This window comes from Odontesthes bonariensis, chromosome 7, assembly GCF_027942865.1.
Source record: "Odontesthes bonariensis isolate fOdoBon6 chromosome 7, fOdoBon6.hap1, whole genome shotgun sequence".
Classification (NCBI taxonomy): Eukaryota; Metazoa; Chordata; class Actinopteri; order Atheriniformes; family Atherinopsidae; genus Odontesthes; species Odontesthes bonariensis.
This window is the reverse complement of record NC_134512.1, coordinates 2,575,644-2,602,120: the sequence shown is the minus strand read 5'-3', so window position 1 is coordinate 2,602,120 and position 26,477 is coordinate 2,575,644. Positions and strand designations below refer to the sequence as shown.

The 26,477-nt window shown below is 41.0% G+C and overlaps 1 protein-coding gene across 3 annotated transcripts in view; it reads right to left on the bottom strand.

Annotated features, from left to right (window-relative positions):
* Window positions 1-1,015: 1,015 nt before the first annotated feature.
* Window positions 1,016-26,477, bottom strand: part of LOC142383629 (NT-3 growth factor receptor-like) — a 98,849-nt gene continuing 73,387 nt past the window's right edge. For all 3 annotated transcript variants that reach the window (XM_075469245.1, XM_075469243.1, XM_075469244.1), the window contains 4 exons: window positions 24,710-24,882; window positions 10,691-10,934; window positions 6,868-7,026; window positions 1,016-1,227 (listed from right to left, as the gene is read on the bottom strand). In XM_075469245.1, coding sequence (XP_075325360.1) covers window positions 1,042-1,227; window positions 6,868-7,026; window positions 10,691-10,934; window positions 24,710-24,882 — 762 coding nt within the window. In that variant the 3' untranslated portion in view covers window positions 1,016-1,041. The remainder of the gene's footprint in view (window positions 1,228-6,867; window positions 7,027-10,690; window positions 10,935-24,709; window positions 24,883-26,477) is intronic.

The following is a 26,477-nucleotide window of genomic DNA, read 5'->3' as shown; positions in this document are numbered from 1 at the left end:
TTTCAGTGACGTTATTTGTTTTGTTTTATGGTCAGTGTTGTGGCCTCTTTTTCATTTTTCACCTCATATCAGGATTACAATGTAAAAATCGGGTAAAATCAGGTGTACACATGGTCAAAATAATCCATAAGGGGCACATTCTCGCCACACATTCTTCCTTTGAATATATTGTTTATGTGGAGGAAAAGGTATAAACATGGTTTATGCATCTGACCACAGGTCTTCTTTGACTAGCTCCAGGCAGTTAATAATAATACTGTGGTCTGGCAATAATCTTTTGCTCATCTGGCACTTGAAACAAATTTATGCAAATGGTATATCTCTTTGGAGATAGGCTCCAGCCCCCACGCGACCCGACCGACGGATTAAGCGGCGGGTATGGAAAATGGATGGATGGTATATTTCTTTCTTTACATAGACTCCTCCAGCTGGTTTTCACAACACCTGTGCTGCCTCAGAGCAGCAACCACAGCCACATTGGCTAACCCTAACCCAGGCTCAAAGGTTAAGACATACTTTTTTCAAAGGAGAATAAGAGCATGAGCAGCAGTTAAATAGGGAGGCATAAAGCTTCGTAAATAAGTTTAAGTGATTCATTTGAATAATTTCTTCCCCTATCAATGTTGCCGGAGGGCAAACTCTCCCAGTTACATATACAATTGGATAAGGCACAAAGATCACTGTGTCCACACCGTTCAGGTGCTACTGCGCCTTGTTGGTAAATACTGACTGTAATATTTTTATGCCAAAAGGGGATTTGTGACCCTTAAACCCTTAGTCGATCTGAGCTCAAGTCTTTTCATTTATGAGATCAGCTGAAAAAGATTACAAAGCCCAGTAACACAGTTGAGTTCAGCATGGTTCATTCTGGCCTCGTTAAAACATCACACCATTTTGGTGCGTTTTTTCATTTGAGTCTATGTTGGGTAGATGGATGCAATGTATCATCGATTCCATTATCTTATTTCACATGATTCTATGATGCAAGTCCAGACAACACTTCTCCTCTAACGCGTTATTCCTTTGCCATGGTATCCATTTTCATCCCAGTATATCCAGATACACTGGGGTGGCTTTCATCATAGTAAACAGCTTCTTTTGAATGTCCTTAATATTGAGCCGCTGTTGTGGCTCCCTTTGCCAGCAGCCCAGCATAATATCATTCACTTCTTTTGGGCAGAGTCTTGGGCTCTCCAGTACCCTGCCCTGAGTAATACACTCTATCACCTGAAAAGGAGGAAGACAAATGATTAAAACCAGATAAACATCATTAGAACAGAACAACATACACTGGCTGAGGTGAACAGCACTGTATTTTCACATGTGACAGCAGAAACATGAAGGATACGGTGTTATACTGTTATTGTGCTACTGTTAACAACATGCGCCAACCTTTGAATGGAATTTAACAAATACTGATGCTTTTCTGGGCTGCGTGGTGATGTGAATTGGATTGAGTGGGTATAGAAAATGGATGGAAGCTGCTTCTCTGGTGTGCATGACCTGCTAATATACCCAATGATGGCCTTCATTTTCTGTTATACAGCTTCCAAAAAAGAAATACCATGAGAATATAGTTCTGGGGGAGCAATTCAATATGATTAGAAAACTGTAGATCTTTGGAACGTTTGGGAGAGCGCATCCTAAAGATCAAACCCAACTAGAACTGAACATTCCGTTTCTAAGGCAGACATAGTGGAAAAATCTAAAAGTATTTCAAGCAAGCTTGTGAACATATTTTTTTCTATTTGAATAATTTGTATTATTCAAATTGTTGGCTCTGTGTGCTGCTCACCGAACATACACTTAAGTATAGCTTGGCAGATTAACTGTTATGCCGTTTGCCCTTGCTGCCTGCTGAGGACCACTGAGGAACATCAAAACAGTTTATGAGATTTAAACCTCTAATGGAAACCTTGAGTTTTGGTTTTATAAATGTCTTTCCATTACGAAATAGGCAATGTATTTACATACATTTAAATCAATAAAAGTCAATGTTCTTAACACATTTGTTAGAGCTCAAGTAGAACCCATTTGAATTCTCATATTCAAAGGTGATTTCAGATTCCTTATTATTGGATGGTATTGTTTTTGTGACATAACAAAGCACAATATTTCCCTTATTCATTAGGACATAATAATGATAATAATAGAAGTAGTAAAAGTGATAATAATAATAATAATAAATGCTTCTCTAATATCGCCAGTACTTTGAGAACTCTTTAGATGAAAACAGAATTGAACAGTATGATGATGTATAGTATTACTCAAAATAATTCAAGTTCCAGAGCACAACACGCAGTTGAAAAACACTTTTTGTCAGTCATGCCCTCAGGGCTGTGTTCCTTCTCCTCTGCCCTGCTCCCTGTACACCAACAGCTGCCCCTCCACTCACCAGGGACACCACTCTCATCGGACTCGTCTCTGATGGCGACGAGTCCGCCTACAGGTGGGAGGCTGACCATCTGGCGACCTGGTGCAGGGAGAACAACCTGGAGCTCAACGCTCTAAAGACAGTGGAGATGGTTGTGGACTTCAGGAAGAACTCAGCCTCACCTACCCCCATCACCCTCGGTGACTCCAAAATTGACACTGTGGAGTCTTTACGCTTCCTGTGAACCATCATCTCCCAGGACCTCAAGCTGGAGCTGAACATCAGCTCCCTCATCAAGAAAGCCTAGCAGAGGATGTACTTCCTGCGGCAGCTGAAGAATTTCAACCTGCCAAGGACAATGATGGTGCACTTCTACTCCTCCATCATTGAGTCCATCCTCACCTCTGCCATCACCATCTGGTACGCTGCTGCCACCGCCAAGGACAAGGGCAGACTGCAGCGTGTCATTCGTTCTGCAGAGAAGGTGATTGGCTGCAACCTTCCGTCTCTCCAGGACCTGTACGCCTCCAGGACTCTGAGGTGGACAGGGAAGATTGTGGCTGATCCCTCGCACCCCGGTCACAAACTCTTTCAGACACTCCCCTCTGGCAGGAGGCTGCGGTCCATCAGGACCAAAACCTCACGCCATTAGAACACTTTCTTCCCATCCGCTACTAGCCTTATCAACAAGGCCCGCCACCCCCCCCGACACTAGCCCCTTTCACACTGCCGAATAACCCGCGTTTAATCCGCGAATTTAGCGTGTCCGCTGTTGCGTTCACACTGCCGACCCGGGCTGCCGCGTCAACTCGACTCGCCTTTCGACCCGCGTCGGACCCTAGTCTTTTGCCGAGCCGAGTTTGGTGTGAACGCAATCGACGCGGGTCGGACGTGGGCGTGGCGTGACGTGAGGAGTTTGAAAGACAGAATGGACAGCTGATTCAGAACAACAGCGACAGGTGAGGACAACTTTCACTCTGTTTTAGCCTACATCAAGTTCGAGACTTTTTAATATGGCCAACTGGGGAGACAAGGAGGTCCGCGAGCTCCTCAGCCTCCGAGCAGAGGACGTTATTTACCGCCACATTTCGGGGACTATAGTGCTCTTGTATTCTCCGCATATGTTCTTCGGCGGCATCCCACGTTGTAACCATCCACACCCCGTAAAATAACATCTCCATGAACTGCATATACAATTGCAAAAACGAGTCCTCAAGGTGTATTTAACCCTACCTCCAACGCATGGCTTGTGCCTACGTCATTGTACACGCCCAGCATTTTATGTGTTCCGTGTGACGCTCTGCCACTAGGCAACGCCCCCTGAACTCGGCTTCAGGCGACATGGGTCACCAACACGCCAAGCGTTCACATTGCTCGACGCGGGTCGAAGGTGCAATTTGGACCCGCTAAGGTAGCGGGTCGCAGTGTGAAAGGGGCTACTGACTCTCTCCCTCTCCCCTTCCAGACCTACAAGCTCCATTAACGTAGCATCTTCAGACCTTCTGCCTTACAGTAACGCACAGTCTCTATTTATTTGGGACCACTTCATCCTGTTGTATATCTGCACATTTATAGTATTTATAGCATTCAGCTTGCACCACAGCTCCTTATTTTTTTAAGCTTCTGTATATATATATATATATATCTAGATTGTCTATACTGAATACTCTGCACCAACTACACCAAGTCAAATTCCTTATAAGTACAAACCTACTTAGCAATAAACTTGAGTTTGATTATGAGGTAGATCTCTCCTCCAACAATAAAGAGAAGTTTAAATCAGAGCACTTGGCTTCACCACCGTCATTCAACAGATGTGCTTCTGGTTTTACTGGTTTACTGGTCACCTCTATTCAAAAGGTGGGAACAGTTCTCTGTTGACTCTAAGTCCTTATGGAGGGACACAGTGGTAACATCTGGGTACGTTTGTGGTCAGGGGTGCTTCTCTCTAAATGCAGAACACATCCTGTGCAAAGGGCCTAATTTTATATACAACCTAATAATATGCACTGGAGTGTCAACAGTGCAAACAGTACAGGCCCCCCCATACCATTGTTTGACAAACATGCAGGTGCCAAGTCACATTACATCAGTTGAGTGAGTTTCTGTCATCTGATTGACCATGAAAATGGAACCAATCGCTGCTCAGAGCAGGGCGTTACAGCAGGTGAAAGGATGGTGACCAAAAATTTTAATCAAACGCAAGTAAGAAGAAATTTAAAATGAGAATTTTGAGCTTCACTCAAAGATAAGTATGTTATCAAAGTAAAAATGTAAATATTTGACCATATTATACAGCTGCAGTTCACCGCATGACAGTCTTTTCCATACCTTTATCCAATTCAAGGTTGTAGGGTGCTGGAGCCTATCCCAGCTGGCATCATGCTAAAGGCAGGGTGCATCCTGGACATGTTGCCAGTCCACCACAGGGCCAACACAGAGACAAACAACCATAAATACTCAAACTCACTCCTCACGTCAATTAACTGTGGAGGAGGAATTTGAACTTCCGCACACAAGTAGAGAACATTCAAACTACACAGAGAAAGGCTCCAGCTGATATTCACTCTAGAACCATCTTGCTGAGAGTCGACAGAGCTAAGCACCACAACCCCTGTGCGGTACTGTGACCCAAGTCAGGCCACAGGACCATCATGTTCCAAAACCTTAGCCATCAAAAAAATTCTGTCTTAATGATTTTTGACCAGTAGCACTTACATTAGTAAAGGATCATACCACATCCATCCTCCCCTCCTCACTTGACCCAAAGCATTACATTGAGGATGCTATATCCACTGTACTTCATGTGTGTCTGGAAGACCTGGAGAAAAAAGATGCTCATGTTCGGATGCTGTTTGTCGATTTTGGTTTGACATTTAACACCATTATCCCTCAGCATCTGCTAAACAAACTGGGCTCACTTGGACTTAACACTCCACTGTGCAACTGAATTTTAGTCTCTCACAGAGAGGCCTCATTTGATGTCGGTAGGCAATAACACATCACATACCATCTCAATTAGCACCGGATCCCTGCAGGGATGTGTCCTGAGCCTTTCATTGTTCACAATGATGACTCAACTGTTCTGGTAAGTGCAACACAAACTACATCATACGGTAGGCTGACAACACAAGAGTGGTGGGACTGATTCAGAACAACCAGGAGAACGGTTCAAAAGAGGAGGTGATAAACATTTTAAAGAGGGCTCATCTCAATTCTTCCATCCTCACCACATTCTACAAGGGCACCATAAAGAGTGTTAACCAGCAGCATTTCTCTCTGGTACGAGAAGAAGACGATCATTGGCTTCATGCTGCCATCTATTGACAACTTGGCCCAAAATTGCTTACTGGCAAAAGCGACCAGTGTCCTGGATGACCAATTAATCTCTGTCACAGACTGTTTTACCTAACGCCTTTGGGCAGGAGCTACAGCAGCCTGCACTGCAGGACTGTCCGGTTCAAAAACATCTATCTACAGAACTGCAACCAGGCTGCTTAACAGTGTGAAAAGATGCTGACTGACTGTGCTCTGCTTGTCATGAGCAACATAAATTCCAGGTGCAAAAGCCCCCCCCCCCTAATTCAGAGCAATACCAGGGTATGCAAACTATATATTTTACCATTTAGTTACTGTGCAGTTTTATACATAGTTAGTTTCTAGACCTGTCTATTTATTTCCTGTTTTCTTACATCTGTGATATGTTAGTTGAACGACAATAAAAGGAATCTTGAATCTCGACTCTAGCCCAAGTAACACTGCTATATTTATCCACAGTGGCCGCAGGACAAACAAGCAACAGGCTGTTGCCTCTTTTTTCTCTTCGAAGAGGATCTAGACAAGCTTGTCCACTTTTAAAATTTTGTTTGGTAGCACAACTGAAGAAAAAATTTAACCACGATTCTATTTCAGCAACATCAATTATTGGTAGTTGCTTCATAGTGGTTTCATATGTCGTGAGTCCTTGGAACCAATGTTATTTTAGGGACTCTAACAAGATGGACTGCACATTCTTGGTCTCCTTATCCATATCCATCATGTACAAGATGGATGAGCCAATCAGAGAATCTTTGTATTTAACTACATGCTTGTTCATTCATACTACCGAATGCTCCACATGAAACCAATTGAAATGAAATTTTAAAAAATGTGCTTTATTAATCAATTCACAAAGGTGTCCTAGGGGATTAAGCTAGTGAGGGATTAATCACATCTTTCAAACTTGACAAGGTCAGGTTTGACTTTAAATACACTTTCAAATATGTTTTTCTACAGTTGATGGCATTGTGCTGATGTGTAGTCTTGCTCTGTTTACATTTTTGACAAAATATCAACCAAGCTCTATTATTTCAGAAATATCAGGTGTCTTAATCTGGTTTATTCTATTTATTCTAAGCAATCAATTTAAATTTTTAAGTTTAAATGAGAAAACCCAAGATTTAAAAAGTCACAGAATGGAACACTTTTTCATTTTTCTGTAATTGTTACTGTACCTCATTATTAGCGAGCTGAAACCATGGCTGTTTACCATATGTGAAAATCTCCCACAGAATGACTCCAAAGCTCCACACATCACTCTCTGTGGTGAACTTCCTGTACATGATGCTCTCTGGGGGCATCCAGCGAATAGGCAGCATGGTGTGACCTCCCACCTGCTTGTGCACGCACACAAACACGCACACACACACGCACACACACACACACACACACACACACACACACACACACACACACACAGTAGGAAGATGTTTGAAACAAGGAAATGAAAATGTGTGTGTTAATGTTTGTTAAAACTGTCTGTGCCTTGCTTGTATGTCTGGATGTGAGGTTCAAGTGATCTTCACAACTGCGAACCTTTGAACAAACGAAACAGGAGTGATGCTCCATTAAATCTGGAGACAGCTACAGTATTAACACCATTAGAGGCATTCTCTAAGTGCTTAGCACGGATTTTATAAACTTTTATTTTACTAATAAAGTTGGGTCAGTTATAGGAAGAAAAAAGTAAACTTTCCCAAAAGGTTCAACGGTAAGTCTGTAAAAAAAAACATGATCTGTTGGATCACCTCCCAACCTCAAGGTTTAATAATGTTCTAAATCTCACTAAGCGCTGTATTAGAACAGATCAATTTGTCTTCGGTTAGCTTTAATGAAACCAAAGCTTTAAAAGCCTCTTGATCCTGACAATAATCCAAAAAAGTATGAAAGTTTAGAAAAGGTTGTTTTAAAACAAATAATTGCCCATTCATAGAATAATGGTCTGTATGAGGAGTATCAGTCTGGATTCCAGTACACCATATTACTGAAACTATATTTGATAAAGATACAAATGACCTCCTTCTTGCCTCTAAGAATATTGTAGTGTTTAAGCTGGTCCTTTTAAAATGTAATACTGCATTTGACTCCATTAATCACAGAATACTATATCAAGGACTCAAACACATCGAGGATACTGTTTTAGAGTGGTTTTAAGTCTAGTTTGGATTCTAGTTTGTTTTAGTAAGGGATGTTTCCTCCTCTCATATCATAGTTAATTACAATGTTCTACAGGGCTCTGGACCTAAAATTTTCTATATGTGGTTCCCTGACGTAAGATCATCAGTAAATGTAACATTGCTGATACCCAGTTCTATTTCTCAATTTAACCTGATGACGCCCACTGAACCTGTTTTAGAGACATGTTCCAGAAAACTTCCAAGATCAATTTTCAAACGATATAGTTACACAACATGGCATTTTCATGGCATTACTGCTAATATAAATGATCATTGCTTAATGATGCAGAGATATCTTTCAATTAATATATGAAACAGGTCTCTAAAGCAGCTTCTTTCATCTGTGAAATATTGCCAAAATTAGGGGCATCCTGCCTCAGGGTGATGCTGAAAAACTGGTCCATGCATTCATAACCTCTAGAATGGATTATTGTTATGTCATTTTAGCCGGGTGTCAAAAATCTCGGAAAAATCTATTCATTTTTTATACCGGCTTAATCCATTGCTGGAGCCTATCCCAGCTGGCATTGGGTGAGAGGTGGTGTCCACACTGGTGTCACCAGTCCATCACAGGGCCAAAAAGAAACAAACAAGGCAACCATGCACGCTACTAGAGTTATCTATTTTGTCAAGGTCACGTTTATTGATAGAGCACCTTATAATAACCTAGGTTGACCAAAGTGCTTTACATAAATGAATAACAATAAAATCCAAAGATAAATTTCACAAAAGATATATGCACTCGACACACAAAGGCAACTTTCGTCTTACCCGGCTCCGAAAGACTGCGAGAGAAGGTTATAAGAGAAAAAAAAGTTTCTGACGAACGGATATGCAGCGGTAAACCATTCCACAGCGTAGGGGCAACCAGTGCAAAAGCTCGATCGCCTTTAGTTTTTAGCCTGCATTTAGGCACATCCAGGTATAGTTTGTTAGCAGACCTCAGAGCTCTGATTGGTCTGTGCACATGTATGAGTTCAGCTAAATACTCGAGGGGCCAAACCGTTCAAAAAAGACAAACATCAGGATCTTAAAATCAATTCTGAAGCCGACAGGAAGCCAGTGCAGAGAGGCCAGAACTGGGGTTATATGTTCCCGTCTCTTTGTGCCAGTTAAAAGCCGAGCAGCAGCATTTTGCACAAGCTGTAGGCGTTGCAGAGAGTGCTGGTCTAAATCTACATACAACGAGTTGCAATAATCCAGTCTGGAAAAAATAAAAGCATGAATCACCTTCTCCAGGTCACGAGGAGAGAGTAAGGTTTTACCCTGGCCAGAAGTTGCAGCTGGCTCATCCAAGTCTTGATGTCAGTTATACAGGCAAGTAGAGTTTGTACAGAGTTTTTACAGTTCATTTGTAAGGGGAGATAAATCTGAACATCATCAGCGTAGCAATGAAAAGACACATTATGTTTGTCTATTAAGAGAGTCCACTTGTGTTGCTTTCTGATTCTGCATGCGATGTCATTAGCTCAGTTGTTGCCAGGCAACAAACACAACAACAACCCAATCTCTTCATGGTGAGAGTCTAGATATCAAAAAGATGTGGTTGAAATCTGGATATTCAAACCATCTCTCTGCTACAATTCCAACTTTCCAAGATCTGTTTGTTTGTTAATCAACTCGCGCAATTACTCTTTGTAAATGATTATATTTCATATTTCTTTGGAAACATTCCTTCATCCTAATTTCTTAATGCGCACACACACAGGGGAAACCTTTTCCAAATGTGACACTATCTCCTTTGGCTTCATCTGCGCTGTCCCATCCATTTATTCTGAAATCTAATGTTGATTTTAGCTGTGACTTCTGGATATATAATCATTCATGTTTTCCTCCTGTCTTTAACTACCTGTAGTCATTAGCAGTCAGGCTCCTTACATTTCATTTAAGAATTATTATTACATTACCATGCACCTGTATATATCTTCACCAGTGCTTATCAACTGAATGAAAACGTCTCTGAATGGATGATTCGATTTTTATGTCATTTCCATGTCCATTAGTAAGTTTAAAACAAAATATAATGCTTCTCCACGAATGTGTAGCTTCTTGATGTCACCCATAAGTTGGCAAACTGTGTCAAATTTGATATTCAGGTCATCATCTTGGTCTTTCTTGAGCAAGAGGTGACCTAATTTGGCTATGATGAAAGTAAGTGTCTTTGTGGAAAAATACCAATGAAGTTAAGGAATCTTTCTAGCAGGAGTGAATCTAGCTCACCACACAATCATGACTACAGGGAATATTGAGAAACTTTTTTATGAAATGAAAATCTGTTGGAGCCTGAGCTGCTTTGAAGCCAGAGCCCTGTGGTACTGCGACGTTTAAAGCACTTCCACGTTAGTTTCACATCTAACATCAAATCTTGTTGACCACTCAAAGCACTTTTGCACACACATTTGAGGGTTCCTTTGGACATACTGGTTTAATACATTCTAAAAAATGAAAGTAACAACCTTGGACCAAATAGCATAGACAAGCTTTATAGTAAATAGTGCTGCGATGGTCTGTTAGCCTTGTGCCATAGAGCTATTGAGCACACTGAGGAATGCAGAAACATTCATCCTTCATTTCTCCAACATTAACAGTTTGAAAACAGATGGCACTAAGCAAGCATAGATGTGGAGTGGATTCATGTCATTCATTTAATTCTGATTTGAAAATATAATTTTTTAATGGAAATAAATCAGACATATATTTCTAAAGATTTTAAAACCATACTATGTAGGGGGGGGTTAACACAGAAATGATTGGTAAATTAATGGACGATTAAAATAAATCAAACGTTGTGATATGTACCAACAGTCCGATGCATTCTTACCCTGTAATAATCTGTGCTGTAAATGTCTCTGGACATGCCAAAGTCTCCAATTTTCACCAGAAGACCATTCCCCACCAAGCAGTTCCTTGTTGCCAGATCACGATGTACAAAGTGTTGAGATGCCAAGTAGATCATTCCAGCTGCTATTTGACTAGCAATGTGAAGCATCTGGGAGAGACCCAGCTCACTGTTAGTCTGAAGAGGCTGCCCATCTACCAGGATCATAGCATCTGGCCCATGCGCTCTGAGGAGACAGTTAGAGATAATGTTAGAAACTTAAAATATATCTTTGACGTGTGCTCATGTTCAGGGCAGATCTGAATGCCACAAAGTTTTAACCATTTACATGGTAATTGTTGCCTGAATCCTTTTTCAGATGGTTTTAGTTTATTTGATTATACTTTTCACACAGCCCCCTAAATTGTCACATCAGACTGCTTGACAAACATCAAAAAAAGTTTTCATATATTGAAATGCAAATTATAGAAATAAAACTAATTGATTGATTGACACCCTCTAAATAACTAAAGGGAGAGGCCAGACTGTACTTCCAACTTATTAACTTATTGCTTAAGTGACATTGAATAGTATAAACTTTAACGTGTGCTCAGACAGAAAAAACTGTCAGAACAGTTATGCACACACAGTACACTGATAAAGCTGTCATTTCGCATTTGCACTCCCTCGTTGGTTAGCTCTTTACAGTTTGTTTGTCTTTCTGTCGCCCTGCTCACAAAATTTCTCAAAAAAGATACAAATAAAAAACAGAAGTGCCTCATAAGTGGAATAATAAGTTGCATCCAGTTTCAAACAAATTTGGATCAAGTGTACAGACTGGGATCACAAATAAGTTAAAAAGCATTTCAATGTCAGATTCTTAGTAAAGGAAAACAGCTATAATGAAATGGGGACACATCATTCAGTGTTTCCCACAGAATTTTTGGAAACTATGGGGGGGGGGGGGGTAAATTCACGCGGCGTGAATTTGTGCGGCGTAAATTTGTGCGACTGCAGATTTTATTTTATTTGATTGATTTGCACACATTCATTCAAATATAACAAAAAAATACACAATAAAACACAACAAATTAAAAAAAAGGAATGTGTGCTGGAGATGTCAGAAACCCTTGTGGGCTTATGAGGAAACCTCATCTTGTCATTAAAACCCAATGATAACAATTGTAATAGAAAATATTTACAGGTTAAAACTAAACTTCATGAAAAATATGAATGGATCATATACAGTGAGGACTTATGCCTTTTTGAGAAACTTGAAAAGGTTTTCCTTGATAACAAAGGGTGTGGGAAGTACACAATGAGTTCAGGAACACATCAGAAGCGGTTTGGTGTTGATATCTTTAAAAACAAGAGAGCTATTACAAAATAAAAATCTAAAATGGAATTAACTATGCACACTGAGTAAATGTTCTACCTAAAATGATTTTTCTGGAAACTAAAAGACTGTGAAAGCTTTATAGTGAGTTCACAAACCCATCCGAATTGGTTTGGTGTTCATTGGTTGAATATCCAGTGAGAACAAAAAAAGGCGTTGCACTTTTGCGACGGTCCCTAAGCGCTCCGGCTGCCGTAGTTCACTTAGAAATATATTCGGCGCGGTTACTCTGATCTTTCAGGCTTACTTTGGTGAGTTGATAAAGCCTGTGGTATGTTAGTCTTAGTTTTCTGTAAATATTAATACCATCCTGAGGCTAATTGGTGCGGTTTTCGTGACGCTATTACAATTACAAAGCCGGAAAATAGGCGAATGTCGAATATAAAACCAACTTCACCCCGCTCCGCCTATTCGGGATGGTTGAACCACACATGCGGGACGGATGAAACACCTTATTTTAAACAGAAACTATTGAGCTTACTATTTTTTTAAGCAACATACCGGACAACATACTAGTGTACCCGTCATTGCTCAAATTTCACATTATTTCTCAGAATATAAATAGGTCAAAAAAATATGTTTGTCAATGAAATCACGATGATTACAGCTGATCTTTATGCACGCGCACCCACTAATTTATAACGTGTGTCAATCGCCCCGACAGCGACTAATAACACATAAACCTTTTTTGCCACTAAACTTCAAAACTCTGACATTGCACACTTTAGGACATGTTTAATTACTAGTTCACCTGTTGTATAGTCATATTGGTTGGTTTTCGATGAAATCGCTGTGTTTTAAAAAAAAAAAAAAAAATCGCTGTGTTTCAAACGATTGGGATTCGGAAACTATGGCGGCCAAAAGGAAACTATGGCGGGCTGCCATAGTTTCCTCAATGTATGGGAAACACTGTCATTCTTCACACAAGTCAATCTGTATTACAGAGGTTTAGTCAGTAAACCGAAGACAAATGGTTTTGCGTTCAAGTCCAGAGTACAATTAGAGTTATTGATCCCGGCCGATAAAGTGTATGTTTTTTTTCAGTGTAGGACACAGATGCAGCCCTTCAACAAACTGACAATGGTCTGAATAAAGACAATTTCACAACAAAGAGGATGAAATACCCAAAACCATGAATAGCAAAGAAGGTGGAAAAGCTCAGCGAGCAGCTGCATCCAAGCCATAAATCACCAAGTGCAATGCAAAGCGTCGGATGCAGCGGTGTAAAGCACGCCGCCACTGGACTCAGAGCAGTGGAGACGCCTTCTCTGGAGGGACCAATCCCGCTTCTCCATCTGGCATCTGATGGAGGAGTCAATTCAATTCAATTCAGTTTTATTTATATCGCGTCAAAATGACAACAAAGGTCATCTCAAGGTACTTCAATAATACAGTCCAGTTCGAGCAAATTGGAGTTCAATTCATTGTAATCAAATGTACATAATATCATTTTAGAGAATAAACGGGGGACAAAGAGAGCAAAGTGAGAAAAGGTGTGACGTAAGGGGCCTCTTATGTTACACCTTTCCTCACTTTGCTCTCTTTTCCCCAGCAGTCTGGACCTATGGCAGCTTAACTATGGGATGTTTCAGGATCACCTGAGCCATCCCTAACTATAAGCTTTATCAAAAAGGAAAGTTTTAAGCCTGGTCTTAAAGGTAGAGAGGGTGGCTGCTTCCTGAACCCAAACTGGCAGCTGGTTCCACAGAGAGGGGCCTGATAACTGAAGGCTCTGCCTCCCAAACTGGCAGCTGGTTCCACAGAGAGGGACCTGATAACTGAAGGCTCTGCCTCCCAAACTGGCAGCTGGTTCCACAGAGAGGGGCCTGATAACTGAAGGCTCTGCCTCCCAAACTGGCAGCTGGTTCCACAGAGAGGGGCCTGATAACTGAAGGCTCTGCCTCCCAAACTGGCAGCTGGTTCCACAGAGAGGGGCCTGATAACTGAAGGCTCTGCCTCCCAAACTGGCAGCTGTTTCCACAGAGAGGGGCCTGATAACTGAAGGCTCTGTCTCCCATTATACTTTTAAAAACTCTGGGAACCTCAAGTAAACCTGCAGATTGGGAACGAAGTGCTCTGTTAGGAAAATATCTTATAATGAAATCTTTCTGAATGCGCCACTGAGGTTGGCAGCTCGTTGGAGTAGCTCTGTACCTCACATTGAGATTTTTTCTTTTTTCTAAATTTCATTCCTGTTTTTTCTTGGAAGAAATTGCATTTTTTGGACAACTGTTCCTTCCTGCCTTGGATGCTGTGCAGCTGGATTGATTTTTCACAATACTTTTGTATATTTTGCTCTTTTGTTATGATGCATAACCATAGCAACAGGGTGGTTTACAACAGGGAGCAGCTGATTAACATTGGAAAAGCAGAAATAATTCGACAACTGAAGCCAGAAATCCCACTGGAATTGAAAAGGAGGCGTCGTGGATGCAGAGCAGGAGCAAAGAGGAGAGAAAGAAAGAAGAAGTTCAAACCATCACTGCCATCCGTCATCATGGGAAATGTAAGATCGTTAGCTAACAAGTTGGATGAACTTCTAGCCTTGACAAGGACTCAGCAAGAATATCGGGAATGTAGCATTATGTGTTTTACTGAGACATGGCTGCAGGATCATATCCCCGACTCCAGCGTCTCTCTGCCGGGCTTCCTGACTGTACGAGCAGATCGAGATTTAAAGAGTAGCAGGAAAAGGAAAGGGGGTGGATTGGCAGTGCTTGTCAACAACAGATGGTGTCACCCAGGACATGTTACTGTGAAGAGTCGTCTCTGCAGTCCTGACATTGAACTATTGGCAGTAAGTTTTCGTCCATATTATTTGCCAAGAGAGTTCACCAGTGTTGTTTTGGTGGCTGTTTACATTCCACCCTCAGCTGTTGCCGACACTGCATGTGATGTCATCAGTTCCGTTGTTGCTAAGATACAGACACAACACCCCAATTCTTTTGTGGCAATATCTGGTGATTTTAATCATGCCTCACTCTCTGCTACACTGCCAACTTTTCAACAGTTTGTCAGCTGCTCTACCAGAGAAAACAAGACATTGGATTTGTTTTACACAAATGTCAAGGATTCATACATTTCCAAATCAAGACCTCCCCTGGGTAAATCAGATCACAACCTTGTTTTTCTCTGTTCAGCATATAAACCCCTTGTCCAGAGACTACCTGTCACAAAAAGGACTGTTAGAAAGTGGTCACATGAAGCTGAAGAAGCCTTACAGGGTTGTTTTGATGCAACTGATTGGATTTCTCTTTGTAAGCCACATGGAGAGGACATTAATGCCATGACTGAGTGTGTGACTGACTATATAAACTTCTGTGTGGACAACACCATCCCCACCAGAACAGTGAGATGCTTCCCTAATAACAAACCCTGGATCACCAGTGAGCTAAAGGAACTATTGAACAAGAAAAAAAGAGCCTTTAGGGAGCGAGACAGGGAGTTACTGAGGAGTATACAGAAGCAGCTCAAAGTCAAGATCAGAGAGAGCAAGGAGGTGTATAGAAAGAAGCTTGAGAGTAAACTGCAGAGGAACAATATCAGAGATGTGTGGTCAGGAATGAAGAAGATCACAGGCCTCAAGCAGAGGGAGGATCGGATGGATGGAAGTCTGGACAGAGCAAATGAGCTGAACCCATTCTTCAACAGGTTCAGTTCAGGAACAAGCTCACCATCCTCCCCTCCTGTTCCCAGCCAAAGAGACATCCCACCCTCCTCTGACCCACAGCTTTCCTGTAACATCTCCACCTCCACCTCAGTCATGGATTCTTCTGCTTCCACTAGTTTGTCTTCAACCCAATCAGGAGATGCTGCTGTCCCCTTTGACTCCCCCTCCCACTTTTCTGTTTCTAGAAGTCAGGTGAAGAGGCAGTTGGAGAGACTGAACCGGAACAAGGCTGCAGGTCCAGATGGTGTCAGCCCCCGAGTCCTGAAGGCCTGTGCAGAGCAGCTCTGTGGGATTCTGCAACGCCCTTTCAACCTTAGCTTGACCCAAGAGAAGGTACCATTGTTGTGGAAGACATCCTGTCCGGTTCCGGTACCAAAAAAAAAACCTCACCCTTCAGAAATCAATGACTACAGACCTGTTGCCCTGACATCCCACATCATGAAGGTCCTGGAGAGACTCCTGTTGACCCACCTGTGTAAGCAAACCAGCACATATCAGGACCCCCTGCAGTTTGCTTATCGCCATGGAGTTGGAGTTGAAGACGCTATCATACACCTGCTTCAACAAACCCACTGTCATCTGGACAAAGCAGGCAGCACTGTGAGGATCATGTTATTTGATTTCTCCAGTGCATTTAACACAATTCAGCCTGATCTGCTTCGTCTGAAACTCCAGAAGACTCAGGTGGAGGCCTCAACAATCACCTGGATTAATGACTACCTGACAAACAGACCACAGTTTGTCAGACTGAAGAATTGTGTGTCTAACCAGGTGATCAGCAGCACAGGAGCACCACAGGGGACTGTACTCTCACCATTCCTTTTCACTCTGTACACTTCAGACTTCCAGTACAAGTCAGACTCCTGTCATCTACAGAAATATTCAGATGACTCTGCAGTTGTCGGGTGTATCAGAGATGGACAAGAAGCTGAGTACAGAGAGCTGGTGGACCACTTTGTGGCATGGTGTGGGAACAATCATCTCATCTTGAATGTTAACAAAACAAAGGAGATGATTGTAGATTTCAGGAGAAACAGGGTCAGATCGAACCCCGTTTCCATCATGGGAGAAGAAGTGGAAGTGGTTGAGGAATATAAATACCTTGGTGTTCATGTGGACAATAGACTGGACTGGAGACACAACAGTGAAGCAATCTACAAGAAAGGACAGAGCAGACTGTACTTCTTGAGGAAGCTAAGGTCCTTCAAGGTTTGCAACAAGATGTTGCAGATCTTCTACAAGTCTGTTGTTGAGAGCGTCATTTCCTCTTGCGTCATCTGTTGGGGCAGCAGCATCAGAACCAGGGACCTAAAAAGACTCAACAACCTGATAAAGAAGGCTGGTTCTGTTCTGGGGACGACTGTGGAACCTCTGGAGACAATAATGCAAAGAAGGATTTTGCATAAAATCAAGAGAATTATGGACAACCCTGAACATCCTCTCCATGAGACTGTTATCGGAAAACAGAGTCTCTTCAGTCAAAGGCTTCTTCAGTTTGGATGCAAAACGGACCGCTACAGGAAATCATTCCTGCCCACAGCCATCAGCATCTATAATAACTCTTTGATTTAATTGAGCTACATCAACATTTAATTTCCCTCTGGGATAAATAAAGTATTTTTGAATTGAATTTGAATTGAATTAAGATATGATGGAGCTCGGTCATTAAGAGCTTTATATGTGAGGAGAAGAATCTTAAATTCTATTCTGAATTTAACAGGGAGCCAATGAAGAGAAGCTAAAACTGGAGAAACATGATCTCTCCTGTTAGTTCTCATCAGAACTCTGGCTGCAGCATTTTGGATCAGCTGGAGGCTTTTCAGAGAATATGTGGGACAGCCCAATAATAAAGAATTACAGTAGTCCAATCCTGAAGTAACAAATGCATGGACTAGTTTTTCTGCATCACTCTGAGACAAGATGTTCCTGATTTTAAAGATCCACTTCCATCGTTATTTAATTTACAAATATACATATTACTGTGGTCACCACTATGATTGAATGCATTGTGCATCGTTTCTGTCAAAAATATCGTCCTTGTCTCCTTGTTTCAAGCTGTTTTGTGTGAGCTAGAATTGGCCTGTGTGGCAAACGACTGGCTTTTCCGGTTTTCCTCATGAATATCCACGACGTGACAATAAGGCACCTCTGATTGTTTTCTAAAAAAAAAAAACGTCACGGGGCACACCCCCTAGACCCCAGCTGAGCTGTGCCACTGCCAGCCCGCAGCGCGCTATGTTTGAACTGTGCCCGCAGTTTCTTGCTGCACTGCAACGATTGGCAATCATTGCTGTGAATTTGTGAAAGTTGGCGGATAAAATCATGTCTTCGGAGATACAACCCTACATTTACGACCCTGAATCGGACGAGGACGAAGAAGACGACGAGCAACAACAACAACAAATGTCTCCTCGTTTGTCAATGACCGTATCCCAATGGTAATTAATTGATCTCTCCCTAAACTCTCCATCATTATCTTGCATGAAATTGCAATTAACGTTAACAAAGATATTAGCAATGATCCTATCTTTATCCTGTCAGTCACTGTAGTCTGGCAGATTGCTGTCAGATTGCTGAATTAGCATTATAATGCAAATTCATAGGGTTAACATTCAGCTAAATATGTGTCCACCAACCGTGCATAGGCTACTAATCTCATTCTCATCAGTCAGATAACGTTAATTTATCTTTTACACACCGCGCTCTTCCTTATTGTTGGTGCGTCTCTAAAGTAATCAAACAAGTAGGGAATGGATCGCACTCAAGTTTCTTCTCTCTTTTCTTTTTTATTCACTCATTGCAGGGTCAGACAGATGTTTCAGCTGTAGCCGGAACGTCCGTCTGACCCTGTGATTAGCGGAGATTAGCTGTGGCCATGCCATACAAGGCTATGGGCGAGGCTTATGACCGAGTGACGAATCAAAGTTTCGCCTTCTCTCACGCGCTCATTTGTCTGTGTCTCTAAGTGGGTTGACCCTTCAATGACCAGTGCAGCCCAAGTAGATCGAATTACACTTTGGCGAGGCGCATACTCATATGACTTGTTGTGACCTACCACATTTTAAAATGAGTGACACAAAAGTGGTTTCCAGCGAAAGTTGGCCTTTAACTCATTCGCTGCCAGCCATTTTCAGTGCAGAGAGACCCATACTGCCAAGTGTTTTACAGTATTTTGACTGATTTTCCAAGACCCACAGAAAAGTGTGTCTTATGACTATGTACACACCGAAATTACCAAAAGAAAGAGTAGACTCTCTTCTTTCATCAGGAAAAAAAGTTTGTTTCTACCATTTTCAGTCCTTTAGTAATAGACAGTAGAACATAGGTTGGTTTCACCAAAAACAGCTGTTTTTGACCAAAAAAAATGGAGAAAACAAGCTTTTTGTGCAAAGAAACCTGTCAAGCAGAACAGTGACTTTGGTGCTAACATTTTTTGCTTTAGTGACACCTCAAACATCTGAAAAGTGGTTTCCTTCCATAAAACAGCAAAAACAACAGTGAGAACGTATTTTGATAGCATAGCATTGTCTGAGTCATCAGAACTGTATGGTGGTGCGCTCCGCTGAGGTGAAATACGCGCACGCCGACGACTCTCTCCGCTTGGCCCGGGTATCTCGTCGGTGGATAGTGGTACACTACTTCTGCTGCACAGAAGGCTCTGTTCGAGCGTTAGCTGCCTAAATTTTTTGTTTTGTCTCGCCGGCGACATTTTCTCCTTCTCCGATCATGGCAATTATAGTTTACAAACATTTTGATTAGTCTCATTGGCTTCAAAGCCGCTTCAGTCTTCTTCTACAATCTATGTGATCTTTACTCATCTCCCATCCAAAGTAAGTAATTTTGCCAGTATATTCTCTGTTTAGTGTTTACAAGCCCAAGATTTAGTGACAAACTCGGCTAGATTGTTCCCCAGCCCGCTCCGTTAAAAAACGCAATTGATGTCTATAGACGTCTTTGGCAGTCAACGGTTGAATTTAAATTGACGGCAGCCAATGAGTTAACAATATTACGAAGATGAAATAATGCAGTCCTAGAAACCTGTTTTATATGCGAGTCAAATGACAGATCCTGGTCAAAAATAACTCCAAGGTTCCTCACTGTAATACTAGAAGCCAAAAAAATACCATCTAGAGTAACTATATAGCTAGACAATTTCTCCCTGAAGCGCTCAGGTCCAAAGATAACGACTTCAGTTTTGTCTGAATTTAGAAGCAGACAGTTCTGAGTCATCCAGGTCTTTATGTCTTTAAGACATGCTTGTAGTCTGACCAACCTATTGGGTTCATCTGGTTTTATAGATAAGTACAGCTGAGTATCATCTGCATAGCAATGGAAATTTATGCCATGCTGTCTAATAATGTTACCTAATGGAAGCATGTATAAAGTGAAAAGAATCGGTCCAAGCACAGAACCCTGGGGAACTCCATGACTTACTCTGGTGTGTGAGGAAGATTCTTCATTTACAAGAACAAACTGAAATCTATCAGATAAATATGACTTAAACCAGCCTAATGCAGTTCCTTTAATCCCAATAACATGTTCAAGTCTCTTTAATAAAATATTGCGATACATATCCTATCAACAAAGACAGATTGATCAAATCCAATATGGAAGTGTCAATTAAGGGAAAACTCCTTCTTGAACAGTCTGTTTGGGATTGGGTCTAAAACACAAGTTGATGGTTTAGAAGAGACTATTGCTGTTGTTAGTTCAGAGAGATCAACTGGGCAGAAGCCGTCTAAATACAAATCAGGTTCTAAAGATACTTCTAAAGCTGCTGTACTTGATGATACATCACTGATAATAGTGGGAAGGACTCCATCAATCTTCCCTCTGATAGAAACAGTTTTATTGGTAAAGAAACTCATGAAATCATCACTGCTGAGAGTTAAAGGAATAACTGGCTCAGCAGAGCTCGGACTCTTAGTCAGACTGGCTACAGTGCTGAAAAGAAACCTGGGATTATTCTTATTCTCTTCTATCAATGATGAATAATAAGCAGTTCTAGCTTTACGTAGGGCTTTCTTATACGTTATTAAACTATCTTTCCAGACTAACTGAGACTCTTCTAAATTAGAGGAACGCCACTGTCTCTCCAGCTTTCTTGCAGTCTGCTTTAAAGCACGCAGCTGTGAATTATACCAAGGAGCCAACCTCTTCTGACTGATTACCTTCCTTTTCAGAGGGGCAACATTGTGTGCCATGGTTGTGTTTATAAGTTTTTGGATTGATAGTGAAGTCAGGCACCCTAATACTCTCAAGCACAGAAAGAAGTGATCCTTTTAATGCTGAATCTGTTTGGCCATTTTAGACATGGGTAACATAATCAAATGCCAAATACTCCTAAAAATTACCACAAGAGATTTTGGGAAGAAATCTTCTCTGCAGAATTTGAATACAAGATTAGTTATTGTTCAACTTGCTCCTAAAACATGTAAAATCTTGGTCCTCACAAGTGCATCAATATCTGGTGTCAAATTTTGAGCTGCAGTCAATTTCTGAATGTAATCTAAATGCTTGTTTGCGAGTCTGGAACACAGTCTTAATTTGTTAATCTTCAACATGGAAAAAAAAAAATTGTTCATGAAGGTAAGTTGTTCCACACATGCACAAAACATTTGCTGCCAGGGCTGGGAGTTTTGTGTATCCTAGTAAAGCTGGGCATACACTGTGCGATTTTTTCAATCGCAGTATTCAGCTGCTGCTCATACTGTACGAGTGAATCGCAAGGGTCAAAACGTCACAGCTCACGATTCCTGTTCTCACACTGTACGACCCGATGGTCTGATGCGATCTGGCTCCTCACACTGCACGACACGTCGGACTCGGTCGCCGGTCGCTGCCATGCTGTTCTGTTGTCTTCTTCTTCTTCTCCTGTTGTCAATTTTCTCTTCCGTATCTATGTTTGCGCATGCGTAGTGTGACAGGATGAGGTAAATCGGCTCGTGCAACTGCTTCAACTGTGCGAGAGCCTCACGAGGGGCGACCAGGATTTCAAACAAGTTTGATTTTCATCCGATCGATCGGGAGGTGGTCGGGAGGGCTTAATCGTCTGTCGTTACCCCATGTATACTACACGATGCGAGACGCACGATTGAGCCAAAACTCGGCCCCATCTCCAAAATAGTCGCACGAGTGAAAATCTTGTCGACATCGGGCCAAAAATCGCACAGTGTATGCCCAGCTTTAAAGAGACTGGTAAAATGTGTCCAAGCTCACAGATGCAAATCTGTTCTTCAAATCAGAATCAATAATCTCCAGCTGGATCTTGACGGGCAGATAAGATACCTGACAGGGAATGGGGAGTGAAAAACAGTGATTTCTGTCTTGAGTTTATTCAAGACACAAAAGTGTTGTTGAAACTTCCAAAGTAATGCTATCATTTTGTCTCTGTAGCGAATCATGTCATCTTCCAGCCCCGTTGCACATCCACCCTACAAACTGGGAACATGAGCAGAATCCCCATTTGACAGATGAGACTCCCACAAAGTTAGCTTCTGTTGTAAAGTGCGTATGCTGTGTGACAACATTAGTGTGTTCTGCTTTGTTATAATGCTGTATATTTACTATAAATGCAATATTCTGTAGTCACTCTTTATCCTCAAACCTTCTCTCTTTTACCTCACAAAGTGTCCAGTTTCCTTTCTCATAAGTCAAAGAAATGTACAAGCACAGCTTCTTAACATCACCCAACAGCAGTGTGGTACGGTAGATCATGAGTGGTGTACTTACCATTAAGCAGGCTGTCAAACTGACGATGACTCATTCCTCTTACTCGAATGGAGCAAACAGTTTTCAACATCAACTCTCATTATGTTATCTGACCTTAATGACTCCACTATCCGCAAACATAATGTGTCTTTTCATTGCTACGCTGATGATGTTCAGATTTATCTCCCCTTACAAATGAACTGTAAAAACTCTGTACAAACTCTACTTGCCTGTATAACAGACATCAAGACTTGGACTTCTGGCCAGGGTAAAACCTTACTCTCTCCTCGTGACCTGGAGAAGGTGATTCATGCTTTTATTTTTTCCAGACTGGCTTATTGCAACTCGTATGTAGGTTTAGACCAGCGCTCTCAGCTTGTGCAAAATGCTGGTGCTCGGCTTTTAACAGGTACAAAGAGACGGGAACATATAACCCCAGTTCTGGCCTCTCTGCACTGGCTTCCTGTCGGCTTCAGAATTGATTTTAAGATCCTGATGTTTGTTTTTAAAATTTTGAATGGTTTGGCCCCTCAAGTTTTTTTGCTGAAATTTTCTTTGTTGAATTTATCTTTTGGATTTTATTGTTGTTCATTTATGTAAAGCACTTTTGTCAACCTAGGTTGTTATAAGGTGCTCTATACATAAATGTGACCTTGACCTTGACTTGCAGCACAATACTTCCTGGTGAAGATACAATATAAATCCACATATTCGGCCCTCCATTTGTGGCCTCACTTTTTCTTTTGAATTTGGCAATATCGCCTTTCTCTGATCCTGGATGATGCACCTTCTTTAGCCAAGCTAGGGCATGGGCAAAATATTTAGTGGTGGTATCCATCATTGGCACTAACTTCAGGACTTCCTCTGTGACAGCAAACACCTCAAACGAATATGTCAAGTTGAGCAACATTTGTTATGTCAAATTATGTATAAATTGACTTGATTCTGTCCCTTATTTGGTTTTCTAAATATTCAGGAAGATGAAGTCAGACAGCCTGAATGTATGGCAGGCCATGCAATTCAAAAGCTTATCCAGACAAAAAGCAGTTTATGTTTTGGAGAACATAATATTTATAGGGAAATCTTCAATATCCTTACCGTGCAAGCATGAACTTAACATAGTTATCTACCGAGAAACAAGGATAGGAATATAAGCAAATGAATTTAGTTGCCAAACTATTCCAAAGTTTTGTTACTTTTAGTGTTTAAGAATGTTATTATGTATTTTTAGGGCCATATTCAAATAAACATACATAGAAATTGGGGTTATCGACAGTTATTTCTTGCTCATTTCTTTAGAATAAAATTCAATGCGACATTTATCATGTTGGTTTTATAGGATCTTCCATTGTAAGTCTTAAAGTAGGATGAATGTATGAAATATAGGTCAAAATATATTTATTAAAGCCTCTGATTCATCACTGGGAATTATTTTGTGCGGTGAGCATGAAAATAGAGAATATAGATTTGTTGAATAAAGTGTTCAGTTTTGTGTGTGTCACATACAGAATGTCTGTGTGTGTGCTCAGTGGCTCATTTTAGTGCTCTTTGCTTTCATGTTAACCAAGTCTTCAGGATCATCATAGATTTTGTTGTGTTCTTCATTTATTTTTAATTTAGGTTTCATTCAGATCTTTTGCTTTTGTTAATCCGTTGTTTTTTTCAGTAGGTCTGTTTTTATTATCTTGCAGTAATGTTTTTTTGTATAGCTTCTGTGTATTTACCTTATTATTCATCTTCCCTATTTCCAGTTAATCTTTCTTGTTTTATATAGTAAGAGAATTCTCACTTGTGCTTTTGTTCAGTTTTACTCTCTGTCCTTCTCACCTGGACTTGATTTACTGGTTGCTACACACTTGCTTTGCATCTGGTGTTGGTCACGAACAGTATAAATACTCTAGGTTTTCCTTTGTTTAGTGCCAGGTCAGTGACAGAGAAGTGATATTTACTTGATTAGCTTTGGAGGGCTTTTTAACATGCTAAAACCGGAGTAGTGTCACAAATTAAACTGTGAAAAAGAGGAAAGAAGAAAGAGTGGAGCAGACTCCGCAGAGGCTCCTCTGAATGCGACATGGTCCACCGTAATAGAAGTCCCAGCAGGGAAAACCAACGTCAAACCAACATGATAACTTTGAAATACATTCTTATTCTCAGTTTATGTTCATAATATCAAAACTTAGATAATTCTTCTTTGTTTATTATTGAGGTTGTAGTAGATAGTGGTGTTCGAAACAGGTGAACTCACCTGAGAAACTTATTAAGATCTCCATGCTTCATGTATTCAAACACCATGCTGAGAGGTTCTCCATCCGCACATACTCCATAGAACTTAACTATGTGCTCGTGCTGGAGGTTGGTCAGCAGCTCCGCCTCACGCTGGAAGTCCTTCCTGGCTGCAAGTGTTGGGTCCTTTAGAGTCTAGAGAGGGTGAGAGGGCTAATTATGCACTGGGCTAATAAATAATGTTCTGCTTTCTTTTTTAAGCTCAATACATTTCTCACTTCACTAAAGTATTAGCTCAACTTTTTGTCCCACAAATACTGCAGTGTTTGTATCGCACATTGAAATTAAACCTTTTCTTTAATATTCTACTTCCATCAATTAAAAGTAAGGTTAAATAGTATTTTTATATTCTCCACAACACTCCCATTATTTTGGAGAAAGGGTTGTATATTTTACATGCAGTCTGAAAAGTAGCCTAGGTAGATTATAGTGTTTTTGTGTTCTGGCCTCTGTTTGGTTGATATCACTGTCTCCATGTAGACCTTTTAGGTAGTTTTTTTTAAAAGGATTTTTATTCATTTGTGTTTAGGTGGAGTTGTGTAGTACTTATGAGTCGTAAGTGTTTTACCTACAGTAGTCAGCAGTGAGAGTGCTCTTATTTGGAATATCTGATGGTTTCCTACAGGATGAGCTAAAGCTAAAACATACTCAGAATGGGACCACCAGAGGAGCAATTTTTTGGCATCTAAAACAACTCAAATTGAACCAATTTAAAGCTGTTCAAGAAAACACGATACTGTTTTTTTTACACTGCGTCCCTTCTGCGTCAGACACTTTGTCAGTACACTTCCTCAACTGCAGAACATCCATATAGCAATACAGTCCATTCCAAAATGGTCTGGGTTGCGACACCACGTGGCAACACAAACAATGTTACTTCGATCCAGTCCACCTAACTCTCTAATATAAAAATGTTCCAGTATGAAAATCCAAAAATCAACCTTTTGCTTAATCTGCCATGAAGTTTCCGTTTCAGGGGTTTCATTCATTTTAGCTGGAAAATCTGCTCTTCTGGTGTCCACTTTCTGAGAAGCTTGAATTGAGTGTTACGCCTTCTACAGGTAAAACATCGAGAAGACACAACTCCACAAAAAGGTTTTAAAAAAGTTTCTGCTCTCCATTTTGGTTTCAAACAATGATTTGTCTACAGTGAACATGGGAAGGCATGAACATCGTTCTCCAACCTTTGTGCAACTTACTGTGAGACCATGTTGAAATAAAGCATGTGAACCTATGCTTATTAGTAGGTAAGCAACAGTACATGCTGTCAACTGTGCTGCTTCATTCTCTTTTTTCTGAAAAGATCTTCATCTGAATGAGAGCATTGCTCTAAAACCTGTATGTGCCTTTCAGCACTGATGGACCCCTTACAGATGTACAACTTTCCAGTTCTATTTACACAAACGCACCCCCATACCATCAGAGATGCAGTTTTTTTAACTAAGTGCCCACTGGATGATCCCTCAAGCAGAACATGAGCTGGTGTCTGAACAAAAGCTTTACTTAAGCAAAAACAAAGCGCTGCAGAAGCAGGAATTCCAAAAGATAAACAACTGATTGACTGACAGAATATCTGGGACAGACTGAAAAAAAGACAAAGAACATATATACTGGGATGGGTAATTAGGTGATTGGATGCAGGTGGAGTACAGGTGGTAGCATGGTGATTGCAAAACAAGACAAAGGCAACTGAAAGCATCAAAGGATAATAGCCAGAAACAGAGGGAAAA